At 36.9% G+C, this 21,126-nt stretch overlaps 3 protein-coding genes across 5 annotated transcripts; 2 read left to right on the forward strand and 1 right to left on the reverse strand.

The window, feature by feature from the left end:
* Nucleotides 1-1,363: 1,363 nt before the first annotated feature.
* LOC122314801 (G2/mitotic-specific cyclin-1-like) lies at nucleotides 1,364-4,819 on the forward strand. The gene is made up of 11 exons (XM_043130400.1): nucleotides 1,364-1,548; nucleotides 1,640-1,778; nucleotides 1,878-1,934; nucleotides 2,213-2,258; nucleotides 2,376-2,522; nucleotides 2,608-2,733; nucleotides 3,353-3,442; nucleotides 3,578-3,799; nucleotides 3,892-3,990; nucleotides 4,110-4,288; nucleotides 4,377-4,819. Exons 1-11 carry the CDS (start codon nucleotides 1,509-1,511, stop codon nucleotides 4,519-4,521), a joined length of 1,290 nt encoding a protein of 429 aa, XP_042986334.1. The 5' UTR covers nucleotides 1,364-1,508; the 3' UTR covers nucleotides 4,522-4,819.
* A 1,321-nt stretch (nucleotides 4,820-6,140) lies between these two features.
* LOC122315383 (phosphoserine aminotransferase 1, chloroplastic-like) lies at nucleotides 6,141-8,089 on the forward strand. The gene is made up of 2 exons (XM_043131256.1): nucleotides 6,141-6,146; nucleotides 6,286-8,089. The coding sequence occupies exons 1-2, from the start codon at nucleotides 6,141-6,143 to the stop codon at nucleotides 7,747-7,749; spliced, it is 1,470 nt and encodes a 489-aa protein (XP_042987190.1). The 3' UTR covers nucleotides 7,750-8,089.
* Nucleotides 8,090-9,124: 1,035 nt separating this feature from the next.
* Nucleotides 9,125-20,318, reverse strand: LOC122315100 (protein GRIP). 3 transcript variants are annotated; one of them, XM_043130866.1, is made up of 22 exons: nucleotides 20,013-20,315; nucleotides 18,779-19,288; nucleotides 18,356-18,471; nucleotides 16,024-16,193; nucleotides 15,436-15,529; nucleotides 14,887-14,973; nucleotides 14,686-14,766; nucleotides 13,997-14,122; nucleotides 13,750-13,858; nucleotides 13,590-13,669; nucleotides 12,729-12,857; nucleotides 12,531-12,631; nucleotides 11,902-12,035; nucleotides 11,678-11,775; nucleotides 11,466-11,585; nucleotides 11,317-11,344; nucleotides 11,118-11,176; nucleotides 10,474-10,545; nucleotides 10,350-10,397; nucleotides 10,000-10,105; nucleotides 9,803-9,861; nucleotides 9,125-9,473 (listed from the first exon to the last, which is right to left on the reverse strand). In XM_043130866.1, the coding sequence occupies exons 2-22, from the start codon at nucleotides 19,257-19,259 to the stop codon at nucleotides 9,363-9,365; spliced, it is 2,409 nt and encodes an 802-aa protein (XP_042986800.1). In that variant the 5' UTR covers nucleotides 19,260-19,288; nucleotides 20,013-20,315; the 3' UTR covers nucleotides 9,125-9,362. The 3 variants fall into 3 exon arrangements, 2 of the variants coding, with proteins under 2 accessions (XP_042986800.1, XP_042986799.1); XM_043130865.1 differs by having other exon boundaries at nucleotides 18,779-19,296; XR_006243945.1 differs by lacking the exons at nucleotides 9,125-9,473; nucleotides 9,803-9,861; nucleotides 10,000-10,105; nucleotides 10,350-10,397 and having other exon boundaries at nucleotides 10,473-10,545; nucleotides 11,118-11,240; nucleotides 18,779-19,296; nucleotides 20,013-20,318.
* Between the last annotated feature and the right edge of the window lie 808 nt (nucleotides 20,319-21,126).

Raw genomic sequence — 21,126 nt, forward strand, 5'->3', positions numbered from 1 at the left:
ACTATCAAGTGTATAAGCGTCGTATAATCTTTTTAAAAAAAAATAGAGTTTATTATTAAAAAATTAATTTTTTTTATATAAATATGATGTTTATTTAATTTTTTTTTTAAATTTTAAAATTATAATCATTATAATTTTTATAAATTTTTACATAAAATGTAATAAAATAATTTAACTTTTTTAAATTTTAAAATAAAATTAATATTAAAAAATTATATTATAATAATATTTTATTTAATTTTTAACAAAAGATTACTAAACGATTAAGTAAACGAGATTACTAAGCTTGGGCAAAATTGATACGCTCCTGAAAATTCGAGGCCTTATCCGACGGCTAAAGAAGTAGAAAAAGGGTGGATCGGACGGGAATTGATCGATGGGCCAGCGTCCTTGAAGCTTTGTCACACTTTGCCAGGCTAAATAAAAACAAACACTGAAACCAACGCTACTGACATTCCCGAGATTTTTGAAATATCTCCATGATTAGTTTAATCATATAGGAAGCTGCGTTTTGCATCTCTATCACATGCGCCCTTCAATGGCTTGGCTCCTCCCCACTGATTTTATTGGTGGTCCCTCAAGGAGTATTGCATAATTTCCAAGGGGCACCCATAAAAGAGTAAAGAGAGAATGTACTAGTTTAGGTAATGTTAAAAAGATTCATTAATGGTATTTATTCTCTCTCCAAGTCCAGAAACATGACGAATTACAGATCAATTTGTGGACTCATTGTCTGTCAATATCAATGTAATCATTGATTAGTCTACAAAATGTGTTTGTTTTCCCCTTCTTTTCATATAATAAACAAACAGCTCAGCCCCCACAATTTTCCCATTGTTTTTATGGATGGAACTTCAAAACTTGCTTCAAATGAAAAATATACGAAAACTATCAACTCATGACAGGTAATATTGACTGAGAATATCTCTAACCTACCTAATAATCTTGTCTGAGGTTTGATACCAAGATTTTGAAATGCCGAATTTATTGAATTTTCCTTATCGTGCATTACCAGTCGAATTTGTCATTCCACATATTAAGAGCAAAGCTTGGTGGTTAGTTGCCCACAGAAAGAAAGTGGATTGTATTTTCCGTGAAAGGGTATATCACCAATGATTAGAAGACAGACCACCAAAAAAGAAAAACAAACAAGAAATTTAATTTGAAATCAGATGATGCACATGAGAGTCTGAGACATGACATACTGCCAACCAAGTGACCGTTGTTCGGACAAAAAAATTGAGAGCCTCATTTGTCAAAGACACTTTGATCCAACGGTCACAATTCACTAGCCGTTGCATTTGAAAAAAGGAGAGGCCGTGACCACTTTACAGACTAATAATAACGCGCCGTTTGTTTTTTGATCTCTATATTTCTCTCTACCTTTGTTCGTATTTTCTTGGAGTAGGGGCTCAGGTCTTAGATGCTCTACCCTTTAGGCTAGTGGGTCTTGGGATCAAGGAGCTTTGTTCTTTGTTAGTCATTGTTCTTTCTAATAATCAAAGAAAATGGTTATTACTGACGAGAACAAGCCCACAAATTTTCAAGGTAATTTGAGATTTTTTTGATGATTTGAGACTTGAATCTCTCTGTAAAACCTCAAGATCTGACATGGGTCTTTTGTCATTTTTTTGAATAGTCGGAGGGTTAGAGATGGGTACTAGAAAGTCCAGGCAGGAGATTAGGCAGCAGAACAGAAGGGCTTTAAGCGTCATTAATCAGAATTTAGTGGGAGGTCAAGCATACCCTTGTGTTGTCAACAAGAGAACCCTGTCAGAGTAATGTTATTGACGCTTAATCTGAAGTTTTAATGCATTCGTGCTTCTTGCTTTTTAGTCTTTGGAATTAATTTTTCTGTTTTCGTTTGTCTGTATTAGAAAATATGATATCTGTGAAAAGAAGCAGGCTGATCCAATTCATCGACCAATCACGAGGTTTGGAACCTAGAATGACACCTTGAAGTTTTTTTTTTCCTTCATTGTTTTTGGCTGCTGACTGAAGGACGTAGAAAGAATTGAAATTCAAAACCTGGATATTAGATCTATTTTTGGATAAGAAGATATAAGATCGTTGTTAATTTCAGAGAAGAAAAAAAAGAAAAACAAAAACTTTTGACTAAATGCAAGTTTAAAATCTTTTTGTTTTCTAGATTTTCATCAAAGCTTTTTCCTAAACTTCTTGTAATTGATTTTGATCTTCTGTGTTATTTTAGGAAGTTCGCTGCACAAATTGCAAACAGGCAGCAAGCTTATTTCCAGGTATCACTAGTGCTCTCTCTCTCTCTTACTACATGAAAATATGGATTTAAACTTGTATAAGCGCTCTAATTTTCTGGGTGGTACTAGCATTGATTTCTTAGTTCTAACCATGAACAGGAAACCAAGAAAGCGAATCCATCAGCTTCAGAGGGATTTCAAGCTTGCATATTTATAGACGAGGAACACAAGTCACCTAAAGAAGACCAACCAGTGCCCATGTTTTTAGAACAAACAGAAGCAATGTCTAGTGGAACTGAAGAAATGGTATCTTTCTTTCCCAACAGCCATTGAAAATTGTGTTGATCAATATTCTAATTTTTTTTTTTTAATAAACGTTCTCAATTGGTAGGAGGAGATTGAAATGGAGGATGTAGTTGAAGAGCCTGTCATGGATATTGACAGCTGTGATGCAAAGAATCCACTTGCAGTTGTGGACTACATTGAAGATCTCTATGCCTACTACAGAAAAATGGAGGTGAATTTAAATGTCTTATAGTTTCTTTACTGTTTCAGTCAATAAATTTTCATGTTTAATCGTGCGTATGCTGTCTACCTAGACGTCCTTCTGCAATGGATAGTCGGGCAGTGTCTAGGAGTCCAAGCCTTTTTAGTAAATGCAGTCCTGTACATTTAGTATTTAAAATGACCAAATAGGAGCGTGCTTTTGCTGCCAAATACACGCTGTACACCTCAATTTCTAGTTAGTTATTGGAGAAACTTTATCTGAAAACATATATATCTAATGAACCCTCCAAATTCACGGAATTAAAACTCCCTTCAATTTTATTAGCTACATTGTCCGAAAAGCGAAGCACAAGTTGTTAAGCACCTCTCGAGTTGAAGTAGTTATTGACACAGATTCGGTTGATGTGGTGGTAAAAACTCGGATTTACCTCATTTAAGCTTGGATATATTGAAAAGTTTTCCATTTTCTATTTCTACACAAGTGTGTTACCGCCATATAGTTCCAATTACTATTTCATCCGAATTTCAAGGTATCATTTAAACTCTCAGATTTTGATTACAAATGAGGTAACTAATGAAGCATCAATTTCTACCAAGTTTGGTTACGAAGTGCCAGTGATTCTATGCAGAGTTTTAGCTGTGTCTCTACGAACTATATGGCACAACAATTTGACATCAATGAGAGGATGAGATCCATACTGATTGACTGGCTTATTGAGGTATACACATAATGTCTCCTACTGAACCAATGCCTAAACTGGTAATTGGGTTTCTATTTCGAACTTAAGCTTGATTTTATTTTTCCAAATCAATGTTAAGTTTGAGTCATGGTTCTGCTTGCTCGAATTTAACAGGTCCACGATAAGTTTGAACTGACGAAAGAGACATTGTTCCTAACGATTAATATAATAGACAGATTTTTATCTAAGCAAACAGTAGTAAGAAAGAAACTTCAGTTGGTGGGTTTGGTTGCCATGCTCTTAGCATGCAAGTACGAGGAAGTTTCTGTTCCTATTGTCGGAGACTTGATTCTTATATCAGATAAAGCTTACACAAGGAAGGAGGTTCTGGACATGGTACTTTTCTTTGGTTGGGAATTGTGATTATACCCAAATTATAATATATCACCTTGCAACAAATAAACCTTCTGCTCTTCATAAAACTGCAGGAGAGCTTGATGCTCAACACATTGCAGTTCAACATGTCAGTTCCAACCCCGTATGTTTTCATGCAAAGGTTCCTCAAGGCTGCTCAGTCGGATAAAAAGGTTAGTGATCAAGAGAAAAGAAAAAACTTAGTGTGGTTTTCTTATTGGTGCATAATGACTTCCAAAACACTGTCTAGGAATATTGCTGCCCTTATATTAATCAAATCTATATGAAACAGCTTGAGCAACTGTCCTTCTTCTTGATCGAGCTTTCGCTGGTGGAGTATGAAATGCTCAAGTTTCCACCATCTTTATTAGCAGCTGCTGCAGTCTATACTGCTCAATGTACTCTTTATTCGTACAAGCAGTGGAGTAAGACCTGTGAATGGCATACCAGCTACTCAGAACATCAGCTATTGTGAGTTTCTTACCATTTAACTTGCACATACAAATCGAGTACATGAAAAGTTCATTGATCAGATTCTTCTTGATTTGCTTGCTCACAGAGAATGCTCAAGACTAATGGTAGGTTTCCACCAAAATGCAGCAACGGGGAAACTCACTGGGGTACATAGGAAATATTGTACATCTAAGTTTGGCTATACTGCAAAATCTGAACCGGCTCATTTTCTTTTGGATACCCAACTATAGCAGGCCATGCACAGTTACTAACATTACATGACTTTGTAATTGGGTTGATTGGGGATGGGGAATACCATAATAGAGCAACTAGGGTTGCACTGGTCATTGATCTTCTAGATTACTAAGCTTGCAGCCTCGGTTGTTAATTGCACACAGCCATGGTTGTTTTCCTTGAGTTCTAATTGGAAATAATCATTCTTTTCCCCTTCAAATTGTACTTTATTGTTGTTCTCTGAACAATAATGTGATGACAGTGTCATATTTCCGTTTCCACTAATCGTTATATCACATAAGGATATATGCTTCATCTGGACACTAGTATTATTTCGAAGTAATTTGATTTCATTTCCCTTTCTCTCTTACGATTTTTGTTTGACAAGGGGCTGGATCTCCGAACATCCCTGATAGGGCGATTGGCATTCATATGTTAAATGTTCCTCCATTCGCTTTACTGGGTCCGATGGGGGAAATTTTTAACAAGTAACATGTCAAGAAAATAGCCAAAAGCTTGATGGCTGATGACATATGATCCGGCTCTCAAATGGAAAATTTGGATTTGAAACCCCTTTGCATAAAAATAAAATAAAGAAAATAAAAATAAAATGATACTTAAATAGTCTAAAATGCAGGCTTTTTAATGCGGTTTTCAGGTTAGTTGTGCTATTAATTTATGTGCTACACTAGTTCATCTATATATAAGCTCCATTTGAACCAGATTTCATCCGAACAACAACGTCACCTCTGTCCCCCAGTCATTTTGGCAGCCAAGTTGCATGAGTTCATTGAAAGGAGATAGTTATTTCCAATTAGAACTAAGAACTAAGCGCAAGTTACTTTTGTTCATTGAAAGGAGATAGTTATTGGAGACAGAAAGATAAGAAAAACAGAACCACCTTTCTAAGAGTTCACAAGCCCAGCAGGTGGGTGAGGGCTATTGAAGTGAAAAAACCAGCGAAAGAATCGAATCAAGTTAATTTTTTCATACCAACCCAAGAGGCAAAAGGCCAACAACGTCATTCTCAACCTTTCCTTGCGCAGCCAATATTTAAAATTTCTGCTCTTATTCTCTTTTTCGCTTTGGACGACAACTTTAAAAATTCCAAGTTCATATCACGTACTATTGATTTGTTAAAACTAGAGTGGTATATATGAAGATCTAAGGCCTTTTTTTTTTTTAAAAGGGAAATAACAATTTTAATTTCTCAACAGTTGAATTTCGCCAATTTGAAAAATGTAGTTTTAATTTATATGTCGGGGGCATGATGCAACAACAACATGTTGAATCATGAATGTCATGTGACATTTATATTAAAATGTAAAATAATATATATAACTTTAGGAGTGAGAATTTTGTACCTATTTAACAATATTATAAATTCGTCATTTAAGCTTAACGATTAAATTTTTAAGTGCTACTCAAATTAAGAATCTTGATTTGCATTAAGCATAAACCTAATATTAAAAATGATATTACATACATAACTTATTTCACAACTCTATTTTAAATAAATAAAGTTACGTATAATTACTTTTATATATTTTTTATATATTTTATTAATATAATTAGTTATATTAATTTTTTTTAATATACAACTAATCATATAAATGGAGTATAAATAATACACAAAATGATTGTACGTCAAATTTAAAAAATTAATTATAAGTATATCTTGAAAACGATGTAGAGTTGGTAACCTTCCAAATTTCCAATCCACCAACCCCCCACATCAAATTAATAACTTGGCTGCCACGAATATAATTTTCTTTGATTAGGCATTTACTCCTACAATTGGTAGACTATATTCATATATTATAAATATAAATTCCCCCTATACATATATATATCCGCTCGAAGATTCCAAACTGAAACATATTATAAGATCTGCAAAAATACTCTCTCCCTCTCTCTGTGATCCCAGATCCATAAGGCACCGCGTCCACACCACCACCACCCCCGCCATCGCCATGGCAACCTCATCCCACTCTCTTCTCCTCCAGAACCCTAATCGTGCTCTCCTCAAAACCCCATCGCGTTCCATCCTCCCCACCACCCACCTCAACACCGTCAACCTCCCCACCAAGCTCATCTCAATCAGATGCGCCGCCACAACTCAAACCCAAGATCACAGCCCATTGACCCAGACCCAATCCCAAGATCGAGTCTTCAACTTCGCCGCCGGGCCCGCTACCCTCCCGGAGAACGTCCTCCTCAAGGCCGAGTCGGAGCTCTACAACTGGCACGGATCCGGCATGAGCGTCATGGAAATGAGCCACCGAGGTAAGGAGTTCCTCTCCATCATCCAAAAGGCCGAATCGGATCTCCGTACCCTTCTGAAAATCCCCTCCGAATACGCGGTCCTCTTCCTCCAGGGCGGCGCCACCACCCAGTTTGCTGCGATCCCTTTAAATCTGGTTAAACCAGACGAGCCAGTGGATTACCTGGTCACCGGGTCGTGGGGGGACAAGGCCTTCAAGGAAGCACAGAAGTTCAGTAAAGCCAAGGTGATCTGGTCCGGCAAATCGGATAAGTACACGAGAATCCCGTCATTCGAGGGGTTGGAGCAGAGCCCGGACGCCAAGTATTTGCATATATGCGCCAACGAAACCATTCACGGTGTCGAGTTCAAGGACTACCCGACTCCGAAGAATGGCCTTCTGGTAGCCGATATGTCTTCGAATTTCTGTTCGAAGCCCGTGGATGTGTCGAAATTCGGAATCATATACGCTGGGGCTCAGAAGAACGTGGGTCCATCTGGGGTCACTATTGTCATCGTCAGGAAGGATCTGATTGGGAATGCCCAGGAGATCACACCCATTATGTTAGAGTACAAGATCCACGCCGACAACAACTCGCTCTATAACACCCCTCCTTGCTACGGAATTTACATGTGTGGATTGGTTTTCGAGGACTTGTTGGCGCAAGGTGGATTGGAGGAGGTGGAGAAGAAGAATAAGAAGAAGGCCGAGCTTCTGTACAGCGCGATCGATGGGAGCAATGGATTCTACAGGTGCCCAGTTGAGAGGTCGGTGAGGTCGTTGATGAACGTACCGTTCACATTGGAGAAGCCGGAGCTGGAAGCGGAGTTTGTGAAGGAGGCGGCTAAGGAGAAGATGGTTCAGCTCAAGGGACATAGGTCGGTTGGGGGTATGCGTGCTTCCATATACAATGCTATGTCTTTGGCTGGGGTTGAGAAGTTGGTTGCTTTCATGAAAGATTTCCAAGCAAAGCATGCTTGATTGCTTTATGATGGCTTATTTGGTGAGCCTCAAATTGCTAGGCATCGTGGCAATTTTTTTTTGGCTTTTTGTCTTCTTGTTTGTTTGTTTGTTGTTGTTGTTGTTGATGAGGGTTGTTGGGCCGTTCATGTTTTGCTTGCATTTCAGGATAATGGTCTGTAATGATGCTCCTTTACATATCCATCAATATAAATTGTAACGGTTTAGGCTTTAGAGTATTATTACATTACCGTCTTGCAAAATTCATAAAGCTGATGAGTTTAGTTTCTTGTCACCGGAATTAGAGAATTGCAAGACATTTGTACGAAGTTTTGATGAATCAATAAAGCAAGCTTTAATATTTTTTTCTTTTTCTTTTTCTTTTTCTTTTTCTAGCCCCATCGTTGTTTTTATTTATTATTGTGAAATGTCTTACTGTTTGTTCTATTAAAAAGAAAAAAGAAAAAGAAATAATAATTTTTCTCTTTGTTGACATAGGTAAATTCATAGAAAAAAAAATGAAGTCACGAAAGAGACAAATCTCTCTAGCAACCAAGTTATAGAAGTAAGTTTGTGCACCTTTTTTAAATATATATTTTATATATTAATATTGGTGTGCGAATCAGTGAACTCTAATTATAAAAAGATTTTTCCTTGATATTTATACCTGCTTGTCCTTCAATGCCGTCGTAATGCATACCGCTTACACGGAGTGGTTCTCATTCTTCATGTAACTTTTTAAGCCGCTGGTATTTGATGGGTCCACAGCACCTACCGGCAAAAAGTATCGCAGCAATTTCAAACGCTTGAAACCTATCGTTATATAAGTTTTTTTTTTAAAGCTTCTGATGAAGATGGTTTTCGTTTTCAATACGTCATTCATAGGTCCGGAACACATCTTTCACACACCAACCCACACGTCCATTTACACGATCCAACAACCCCATTAATTCACGTAGTTCAATTAAACCGGCAATGCTAATTTATTTGTCATTTTTCTCCGTAAAAATTTATTAATTGTAGCTTCTTTTTCTTCTTTTTTTGGTTTTTTTGGGGAACGGGTCATAATTGTGAAACTTTAGTACATGGAAGGAACAAGAAATTATTCATCGCATGGTGCAAGACCTATTTATACACCGTGGCCGAGTGCACACTACTGTTGGGCTCAACTCTTGCCATCGGAACATGAGACCACATGAAAATTTACGTCGCACAAATGCATTTCAACTCGTGTGTGTATGTGTGTGTGTAGAGAGAGAGAGAGAGTCCTTGTTCCACAGATATGGAAGACTCCTCACTGGAAAATGCCTTCTTGTTTCTCAATGATGTTATTCTCACGTATACTCTGCATTGAATTGTGAAAAGAAAGGGAAGAAAGTGAGCGTGACCCAAACACTGCCACAATGTTCTACTCCCTCTCTTGAAATTTGATGTATATCATTCTCAACTTTAATTGTTCTTTACAATATCTCAACCTTTCTCATGCAACAGTATATTGTTACAAGATAAATACAAGATTATCGAGACCACACCTGCTCTTTAGAATCTGCGCATGACAGCCAACATGATTGCAACTGAGTTGCAGATGCAGATAATCCTGTGCAAGGAAAGAATCCTCTGGTTTTCTCCCGCCGTTAAGAAAATGAGAATCTTGAGAAAAGAGAGCCGGCAGATCCTGAAGCATCAGTGGCTGGGTTTGGTGGAACATCTGTAGAGTTGCGGTATGCTTGTTGACACTTCTGAATCTGTGTTTGCAAGTCAACAGGCAGTTATTAACAGGCAGTTCAAGATGCTGTATTGAATCTCATCAACAATCTCGAGTTTTTTTTTTTTTTTAGGTAAATGCACTTCTCTTCTTTTTTAATAAGCTTTAGACAAGCTTTCTCCGAAGTTAAAACAAAAAAAGTAGATGATAAGCCACAGACAGACAGATTGATTCCTTAATCTTTGTAATGATCTATTATGGCTCTGGGTTACCATCTTATGCGAGCCAGCATCCTTATACTTACTTACCACGACTTATTTAAGAATACTCAACAAAAATAGAGCATCTAGTATACGCTGAGAATCTCACCTCCTCAGGACTAAATTGAAGAAGCATCCCAATCACTGGTAGTAGAGCCTCCACTTCACCTGTTTGAAAAGAAATCATAATAATCAAAACCGCTAAGGTTTCTGACATCACTAACATCTAGGTTCTTCAAAGATGATAGGGAGTAGAATTCAGCAATTAGTTTTGAGATTGTAACAGCTAATAGTTCATGAGGATACCCGTTTCAAGAAGCTTTAAGATAACATTTTTCAAATACGTCATATCTACTCCTTCCCTCTTCTGCATTCTTTCCATGTTGCGAAGTTCAGCCTTCAGTATGGCTTCCTGCAATCATTACAATCAGAATTTTGTTATAAACTAATAAACAATACACCTTGGTTTTGTGGCACCTGGCCAAACAATGTTAGTTGAGTCCACACATTCATAAACATTCAACAGTCTGGTACAGAACATTATCATTTCAGCTGAACTTATTTCATAAAAATGCTCTTGATGGCCGGCATTTCTTTTGCATTTCACAGTAAATCCACAAAAATTGTAATCTGCAACAATTCAGACAAATGTATACCTGTTGGCTATGAAGACGATTTTCACGTTCAAGCTCCTCAATTTCCTCCTGAATTGAAGCAAAAATATGAGAAACTGAACTGTGGGGAAAAGAGAATTCAATATTTATATTTTATCTGACTTACTTGAAGTGCTAAAATGTGCCGTTGTGACTGTGCTAGCTCTTCCTCTCTCTGAGCTTGCTGCCTTGCCAAAAGCTGAGTTTCAAGTGAAAAATCATTTATTCTCAAGACATTTGGATGGTTCCTCAATTAGAATTCTACTTCCATGCAATGCATGAAGCAAATTTTTCAAAGATATACCAACTATCATGTATCCCTTTATATTAAAGAAAAATTTGGATAAGTGATACGTCTAGCAGTTACATATGAATAATAAAGGCTCCTGTGACGGCTAATCATTATTCTAAGTAATGACTACCAGAACGTCATCCATAAAAAAATCAGCTAACTGTCACATATAAAGCCCATAAAGATACGAAGCAAGCCTAAGTAGACCCAAGAAAGTTTGAGGAGAAATGTAAAGGACATAAGATTGACGTAGAAACTGGTGCCCCAAAAAACAAAAAACAATTTCCAGTTTGCTTGGGTCTTTGTCTAAATCAGCTTTCCCTCATTTAAGGCGCTAAAATTTGTCCTTCAGAGATGGCAGAATCTTGCAGATCTGATGTAAGTGTCTTCCCACTAAAACTGTTGTAATAAATGCCTTTGGAGACTCAAGAAAGTAAATTTCACATGAAAACGAATGTTTTGAGAGGAGATGCTTATACCAGAATCTGCTGTTCTGCTGCAGAAGTGCTTGCATTCTGTGCATCTTGCTTTTGCATGGCTGCCAGTTTGATATAAAAGGATAAGTCAAGACGTCACCAGCCACCCCAACAGTATAGTTTTGTCTAAATCAAGAAAAAGCTTTCAACTTTTATCTAAATATACAGAAGCTAACAAGTGGTATCAAGAGTAAATTCATACCTGTCCTGTAGTTATCATAGTGATCAACCTGAGATTATTTATCAGATTGTCAGGCCAAGGTCTAAAAACGTGGAAAACCATCTCATGGGAAAGTATAAGGATGAGGAGAGATTTTACAAACATTTAAGAAGTCAAATAAGGAAACATACAGGTGGTCTAGATTCCAGAGATTGATGAAGATTCTTATTATCATCTAAAAGTTTAGCCATCTCTTTGTCCTTCTCCTCGATCATTCTATCAGCAAGATCGCGAAATGAGTCATGCTCTTCCTACAGGGTTATGCATCCAATTAAAACAAGAACAAAAAACATAACTACACAGACAACTAACCCAAGCCCCAGAACAACAAGATACGAGGTACCTTTAATACTTTATAACGTAGTTTGAGCTCCTCTAATTCTCTTTGCAGGTCCTCCCCAGAAGATGCTTCGTTTTGAGCCTTCACAGCCTCACATCTCACTGTAAATTTTATTAACATTATAGAAAAGCTCAATTGATACGCATCCATGAATTGGAGAAAAAGGAAGAAAAAAAGATAGTAAGAAACTTTATTATTTGACAATGCATGGAATGTGAATGTCGTACATCGCCATGTTTCTTCTAAATTTTGAAGGTTCATTTCCCATGCTTCCTTATCTGATTGGTGGCTAGCAGTAGCAGAAATAAGCTTTATTTCCAAATTCTTAATCTGCTGCTTGGCATTTTCAAGGATCATATCTCTGGAATAAACATGGAATTGAAGAGTCAAGCGAAGAAGTCTTCGCACTTCATGGAATTTCAACAAAGACTGGTAAATTAAATTCTCAAATGAGGTATTTGTAAATAAAAAAAATAATATAGAAATGAGCAGAGTTCTCTGATGACAAATTATAATAACTACCTGATTATTTGTATCGGGCTTTGCCTATTCTTTGATTAATATATTATATTTACTTATAAAAAAATAATAATAATAACTACCTGATTAGCAAAAACCAGCATGTATTTTTCATATGCATAAGGTATTCATCATTTACCAGATGCATTATAAAATAATCTTATACCAGAATTATCAGCAGAAGAAGCAAACGAAAAACTTTTAATATGAAAGAAAGCAACCAAACTCAACTCAACTAAGCCTCATTCCAAATCCCATATAAAACAAAGCAATGAAGGGAAAAAAAAAAAGTATTTGAATAAAAGGGAAACGAGACATTGTCAACATTTATTAACACCTTTCTTTGAGTTCTTTATCATGATTAGCCAAAGCATTCTGAAGATCTTGTAGGGCTCTATCCCTTTCTGTAGAGACAGATGATACTTCTTTTTCAGCTTCCTACAGGACAAGGAATGGCAATGACTTTCAGATATACCTATGATTAACCATGTATTTCCATCATCTTATAAGATAAGAGGAAACCACTAGGACGTACATTTAGCGCTTCTTCAAGAACTTTAAGTTGTTCAGATTCTTTAGATGCAGCTAGCTCTGCATCCTTCTTTTGGAGAAGTGCATGAGCACGAACCTTGTAGGAAGAAAATTCATTTTCAAGGCGGCTGATCTGCAAGATTAGTTAGGAGAGAAAAGTACAAGTTCAGACACGAGATCAGGAAATATTTAGATGCATGCAGCTTCAAATGAAAGAGCAGTAACATCATAGTGTAGCTAAGCAAAACATGGTTTAAGCGCAAATGTGTGTGTAATTTATTGTCCCTACTAGTCCTTGGTGATAAGAGGTTCCTACTTTGTTGAACCCACGAACCCCTAAACCACCAAAAATACTCCATCAGATTATAGGCAACAGGAGAAGACAGATGCATGATGTCCTGAGCAGATATCCAGCAATCCAATGCTAGAATAAAAGTCTATGTCAGTACCATTGTCCAAAAATTTTCCATCAGCTATTTCTAAAGACAAGTTAAGTCAAATGACCATCGGTCATCACCAGTTCACTTGTGAAAAGGGATAGGGTTGTATATCACTATTTGATGTCCCCAGTAAAAGAGGCCCATTTCTATACGAATTTGAGGCCAATGGGAGCAACAAATGCTTTTAGCCAGAAGATCACTTTGTTGGATATCCAAGGGATTCCAGCTCTAAGATGACATACATTTTGAGCAATAAAGAAAATGTACAAACAAATAATTCTTCATTTTCTTTATTTTTTGCATCTTACCCACACTATCAGACCTATAATTCATCCCCATGAAATATGTGTATGCATGTCTGCATGCATGTATGTATGAAGAATGAATTCAGAAGTTGTGGATGGAATTAAGAAAAATTAGATAACCTCCTCCTTCGCGGCCACTAATTCTGCATCTCTAATACTTAGCAACCGGGCTTGAGCAGACACCTCAGATTCCAGATGACCTACCCAAAGATAAAGTTATTAATATTCATTTCACATCTATAAGAGATCTGACGAAAGTTTGAAAGGGATGCAAATATACTTCTCATTTTAGCTGCTTCAATTTCAGCACGTATACAATTACTCTCGGCAATTTCCAGTTTCGTTCTAAGTGTCTGCGAGGCAGCTTCCCAGCCCTCCTTTTCTTTCTCCTGAATGCCTTACACACTTTATGAGTATAGAAATGATATACATATGCATGCAACTAGCTATATAGTCTTTTCATTTTAAGGAAGCCCGCTTCTCATAATCAAAGAAAAAGCCAAAACACATTATAGAAAAAATCATACGTGCTCATGTTTTAGGTGAGCAATCTCTCCCTTTACAGTTTCCATAGAAGCTCTAAGCCGAGCTGCTTCACCAGTTGAGGCTGCATCCATCTCTGCAATCTTGGACTCTTTTTCCGCAACTAGCACCTGGTAATACATCTCCAATGCTTAGTATTCGTCCAGCAGAATTAAGATATAAAAATATAAAACCGAGTTTTCTTTTTTTTTAAAATACTAAAAAAAAGCAATGGACTAGATAACTTCATTATTCCTAAAGCAATGATTTGTGCCCTTACACACACAGAGAGAGTCACACAAAGTGCCGTCTTAATTAGATGAGTGTTGCATCTCTAAAGGTTTAGCAAGAAACTATCAAAACAAGAAAACAACCACATCCTCATCCTTCAACCTAACCTAAAATGGAGAGGAGGGATCATTTATGCTAGAGCTCATTGGCATAAGAAAGTAATGCACCACACTTGCTTCTCTTTTACTCCTAAAAACCAGCCAACAACAGAATGACCTCATATAAAAAAGGACTTATGCTATTAAAGCCTGGTGTGTAACACACCATTTACTGTGGGACCCATTGTATTCATAAAAATACCAATACTTTTTAGGAAAGCTGTCATGACAGACTTCCATATTAGCGGTGTGTTTGGTGAATAAAAAAAAGGCTTGCAAAGACTTTATTCATAAATAAGTTCGACCTGTAACGCAGAAATAGTTTCAGTTGCTTTGCTTCTCTCCGAGAATGCATCAGCAAGTTGGGCTTCCAAACTCTCCAGATTCTGAGGAAAACAGAGACAGTTCTGAAGCTAAAGCACAAAATGTTGTACACATGTAGCGGTGAAAGAAAGTACAGTCCTTAAAATAAACATAACATTCAAGCCATCATGGTGCAAGTTTACCTTCTGATGTTTAGCAGAGAGCTCGGCTATCGAAGCTTGCCTCTTTTCATCCGCAGCTTGTAATAGTCCTCGCATGTCTTCCAACATCTAGGACATAAGCAAGTTAAGACATCATTTGTCTTCAATAAATGAAACAAAAAGATGATAAAGGCATAATGATGCTAGAAAATCTCAATGAGCTAAATAATAATCTATCAGATCAAGCTAAAGAGATATAAAAGCCGGTCAAAAATAAATTACATATTATGGCAATTCATTTACCGTAATCAGAAGTTTACCTATAAAGTCACCAGAGAATTGGAACTGTCGATACAATAAAATTAATCTTAAACATGAGGTAGTATAAAGCACTAGCACATAAATTGAAGATATACCCGAGGATCTTTTATTTGGTCCAAAAAAGAATAGTAGCCAGGGTATATATCCAAACAACCATAAACAGAAACATTACATTGCAGATATATCCACATTCATAAACACACATGAACATGCAGGGGATTATACATCTAGGAAAGACAAACTTTTCAGTCATTTCCATTATATGCATACCTGTTCCTTCTCCAATAGTGACTGTTGCAAAGCCTCGAGAGCACTCTCTTTTGGTTGCAATGAACGCCGCAATTCCTCAATGGTGTCTCGCAGTCTATATTTCATCATTACAATCATGAAAGAATGAAACAGGACTCTAAATAGAAATTCTTATATTCTTGAATTTTGAAAGCATCTTGTGGGACCGTGGAAAGATGAGGTCTTGATCCTCAAGTCTAATTGATTTTCTATTCACAAGGAAATTACTAAGAGAATTTCATAGAAGTTTCTAGTTGATTTTTTTTTTTCCAATAAGAAAATGTGAACTTTATTGATTGTCGATTAATAAAGTATACAAAAGACGTATACTTATCTTTCATATGCCTCCTGTGTACTTTGTTTACATCTATTTACTTTGACTACATTGTGAAAGATTTTTGAAGGGGAGATCAACTTGCATAAAATTAGGAAAAACATATCTTTCATGCAAAAGATACAAAATGCTTCTGACATCAAATAGAACACCATGGACAGTGAACACATGCCTCACTCACCCACAAAAACATAAGCAAATTTCTGAAAATGATACAGAGTTAGTTTGAGATTTACTTATTGTTTGTACTCCTTAATTGTTGCCTCTCTGCATCCATTGCTTTTAATGCATCATTAGCTTGCTGCCGTGTACGCTCAAGCTCTTGCTGCAATGATGTCTGTTGGGATGATGCTTGCTCAGCCGCATCACTCACTTCACGAAAACGAGCCTCAAGATCATCCTTTTCCTGAAAATGACAATCTCCAAATAACATCCGAACTTAATTTTGGGGAAAATGAGACCTTTTTTCTTCTGCTATTATTAAATCAAAAGCTAACAACACATAAGGAATGTAAACTTTAAAGTGGAATATCTAGCATCATTTTATAGCTCCAGTCCAAGTTATCTAATTCATTTTTCCTGAGCAAAGGCAATTGGTGACAAACATCAGCTCCAGTTCAAATTTTTATAGCAGCCACTACATATATATATATATTAGTACTTATCAAAAATATATATATATATATTAGTCGTGTGTGTCACTCCACCGAAAATTTCCTACTGTGTCAAATATCCATATCAGTTTACTAAAGATCTATCTGTTATAATGTAATCATAAGAAATGTACTGTTAAGGCGTATTATAAAATTTTGTCAACACAAGATCATACTCCGTTCCCTTGGAAGAATATTTGGAGGCCTTGTGTGCCTTCTAAAGTAGGATTTTTTATATGGAATGCTGCTCTTGGGAAGATCTTGACTACGGATAATCTAAGGAAAAGGGAATGTGTAGTGATGGATTGGTGCTATATGTGCAAAAAGAATGGAGAATCTGTGGATCATCTCCTACTGCATTGTGAGGTATCAAGGGTGTTGTGGGATGAGATCTTTCAAATGGTTGATGTTACTTGGACTATGCCTCTGAGAGTGGTGGATTTGTTGGGTTGTTGGAGGAAGATACAAGGTTGTCATCAAGTGGCAGCAGCGTGGAAGATGATCCCGTTGTGTATCATGTGGTGTATTTGGTCGGAAAGGAATGCACGTTGCTTTGAAAATAAGGAACGCACAATGGAGGAGCTAAATAATTTTTTTCTCCGCACTTTATTGCTTTGGTTTTCCACTATTGTACTAAATGGGGACAATGTTCATGATTTCTTGTCTTTAATTTATCGCTCTTAGAATGTATTTAGGTGTTCTTCTCTATACTTCCTGTGTACATGGCCTATGCCTATTTCATTCATATCAATAATATTTATCTCTTACTTATCAAAAAATAAAAAATAATGAATTGATTACCATGGGAAAATATTCCAGGGAAAAGATAAATTTCCAGAGAAGAGAGAGAATTTCACAAAGCTAAATCCTCCACAGGCTAAACCTCAATAAATTCAGGAAAAAATTCTAATTGATTTATCTCCCATCAAATCATAAGGAGCTTTTTTTTTTTTTTAAGATTTCTCCTTTCATTTTATAAATCTACAACAAGACCTTTGCCAATAAAAATTGGGAAGTGTGTCACTAGTCAAAAGGGAGAGGCTCACGTGCCCTAGCAATGGTGCCAAATTTTACAGAATTTTTGGAAACTTATACAAACTGTTTAATTGAGACTCTCTCTCTTTCAATAAGAAAAAAATTATAGCGTCTCAATTAAATGTTTTATGTAATATCAAGGTTCAAATCCCCTTGGATGCAAACAATCTCTAGGGGCCATCGGACTAGGGGATTTTCTCCTTGAATTACCTGAAGTGCACTTGTAGGAAACTCCTTACCGAGGGCCTGTGCACTCCCAGGATTAGTTGGGACGTTGTTCCTGGACAAATGGTGCCAATAAAAAAAAAAATGTTTTATGTAATATCACGGAATAGTCCCCAAGAAGATGCTGTTTCAAGAGCAAGGCCATCCTAGTGAGTATGATTTTCTAAGGATGCACTTAACTGAAAGTGCCAACTAATCCCAGGGGTTTGAGAACAAAGTCCCAACTAATCTTGAGGGTGCACAGACCCTCGTCAAATAATTTCCCATAAGTGCACCTCGGGTAATTTAAGGGGAAGTTCCCCCAATCCAATGGCCCCTAGAAATTTTTTGCACCCAAGAAGATTTGAACCTTAGATCTGGAAGGAGCATACCGTCAAGACCAAGGCCTTTACCACTTGAGCCAACTCCTAGGGGTTGGATGAGCTTAACTGAAAGTCTCATAAAGATGATATGTCTGAACATGGGAATCAGTCAACTATTCACAACCATGCAAGCATCCAAAATATGTGTAAATAAGGAAAAACCAAATAACTGAGTTAGATGTTTAATATTTGATTATTCATGCCGATCATAACAAATTGATCTCAAAAGATAGCAAGGTCAAAAGTCTCGCAAGGTCACAAACTAAGGCAGAAATAAGGTTAAGATGATTTACCTTTTGAATATCTTGTATGCGTTGTTTAGCTCGTTTGTGAAGCCTGCTAAATTTCGAGTCAAGTTCAGAGTACTTCTCTTCACGCTCTTTTATTTCTTGATCCAACTTCTGTTGAGCTACGCAAAGTAAACATGCTATGCATTCAGACTAAGAAAAATTCCCACAAAGATTATTGAATTCAAGATTCGGAGGCTTTGGGCAATGTGCAATTCCAGATTTCTTTTTTTCTTTTCCTTTCAAAATACCCGCAAGGAAGACCATTCCTCAGCTCAAGCTCCAGCCCCAGCAATTAGTGATCATTTTTAGAAACAGAACTGGTTTCTAAAAATGAAATGCAAACATTTCATTATATATCAAGTTTTCTTTCATAGTGAATTAGTTCGGGACATACAAAGATTGTTGTTGGAACAGATAAAATCTGACCTTCAGCGAGCTTTGAAGAGAGATCTTGGGCTTTTGCATCTGCCTCCGAGTATGCCTCTGTAAGATGCTTCAAAGCCACCTCCGCTGCAACCCTTGTCTGTTTTTCCTCCAAAAGTTCTCCCTTCAAAGATTCTATCTTTTCACGAAGTTCTTTCACATCTTCATATTCCCCATCACCAATCTCACTTGCCTTTGTCTGTTGGTTAGACACATTTGAATCCGATTGAAAATGCCTCAAACCCTCAAACTGGGACTTCAAAAATTCATTCTGAAATCTTAGGTCAGTAACCATTTGAACCATCTGATCATAAGTATCATTTGAACACGGGTTGACATCAGGCAACCCATTTTCCATGGCAAGATTCCCATTGCTCGTGTAGCTCATGTCAGATGAGTGTTTCTCAGATCTTAGAGCATCTTCTGCATGAGTTTCCAACGCTCCAGCCAAATCACCTCCCTCAGCTGCCATTGTCTCGCTCATCAGTCTTGCTCTTCTGTCCACATTGGCTACTACATAACTTACATACATAACACAGCTTACGTTAGACAAGCGAACGCAAGATGGATCTGAAATTATAACTTATTACTAGCTAGATGCTATTGAAGCTAAGAAACCCAAACAAGCCAAGCCAAGCCAAGCACTAGATCTGTTTTGGCTTTACTAGAGAGTGCAAAATCTCATGTTAGTGTTTATCAGAAGTTGGAAGTGAGTTTACAAGCAACCAGCATATGTATAATGCTTTATTTTCACCCTCTCCAACTTATAGCAAAAGCATGATGTCAAAAGGCTGGCATAGAATTATTGTTATATATTTTCCATTTTCCATGATTTATCCAATACATGCAACACCCCCCCCCCTCTCTCTCTCTCTCTCTCTCTCTCTCTCTCTCTCTCTCTCTCTCTCTCTCTCTCTCTCTCTCTCTCTCTCTGTCTCTCTCTCTCTCGAGTTTTCCACTTCGCAGTACGAGATTTCTAAATATTAACACTGGAACAGGGCCTAGCTAGTGGCAACAATCAAGTGAACATTCAGCGTAAGGGTATAACTTATCAACGTAATTATATTTCAACGTCGAAAATCATTAAGATCCCTAACATTTTAAAACACGGATAACTTGAAACAATTATTCATCTAAAAATGCCGATACTAATGCTCATGCTACTACGATTTTTCCGAAATTGCAAAGTCAAATGCCAGAAAAGAGGAAGATTTGAAGGGTTTGGAAATGGCTGTACCTTCTACAATCAAAAGTGTTGGGATCTATCCACCAAACACTAGAGATTCAATTTAGACTCGAGATCCAAAAGCGAAACGTTTTGAAGAATAGTGGGGACTGAGATCGCCGGTGTTCGAACGGATGTCAGTTCTCATGGATACACAGGCAGACAAACAAGGGAAGGAAACAATTAAGCGCCCTCGTTTTACGGGCCGTATTCCTGCTGTGTTTCTAGCAGGGGAACGTCGCTAAGAAAGATAGCTCCGACTCCGCCATATGGAGTCAGGAATAACCAGGATTCAAGAATGGAATACTTCATCTTTGCAAGGGTGATCTAGTAATTTCGAAAGCTCCACCTCACTCTATCTTACTTGAACACCTCGTTGATATACCTAATTGGGCCGCACAAGGTCTAGGCCCACTGGTCATTGCCATTGACGGTACAACCCAAGCACTCTCTACAGCATGTATCCAATATGATAACTAATAAAATAAGAGTAACATAAATATAGTTGTGCACAAGTATTATTTAATTATTTTTAAAAAATAAAATAAAATTTTTTATTAAAAAATTAATATCTTTTTATGTAAATTTCGTATTTATTTATTTTTCAAAATGATTGCATGTCCTTGTACACTCATAACTACATCTATTATTTCTTATAAAATAATAATTCTTTATTCATATCCCATAGAAATTTGCACTGAGTAAAGATGATAAAATGAAAAATATGATTTCTCTAACAAGTCCGTAGAGAATAAAAAATTTCATTCGATAACTTATCAAATTAATTGATTTTTTTCTATTATTTGTAGTACTCTTGAGTTGTCATAGCTATAGGACTAGCCGACTAGGAATTGAATGGTCCATTAACCATTACCAAATAATAAATATCCACCCTCCATCACCATAAAAAAATAATAATACCTTTTGAATGTAGAGGATTTGGACGTTGGAGTTTAGTGGCTGGCCCGACTGATTACAATACAGGTGGGATCCACTTGGTCAATTATGGTAGCCAGCCAATTGGATTCATTCAGTGAGCTTGGCAACCTTTATGTTATGGGGTCCTCGCGAAAACCAAAAGGGAAAAAAAGATGCCTGATGGTCATTTTTCTCAAGGTATCCACAA

Source organism: Carya illinoinensis, chromosome 7 (assembly GCF_018687715.1).
Source record: "Carya illinoinensis cultivar Pawnee chromosome 7, C.illinoinensisPawnee_v1, whole genome shotgun sequence".
Lineage (NCBI taxonomy): Eukaryota > Viridiplantae > Streptophyta > Magnoliopsida > Fagales > Juglandaceae > Carya > Carya illinoinensis.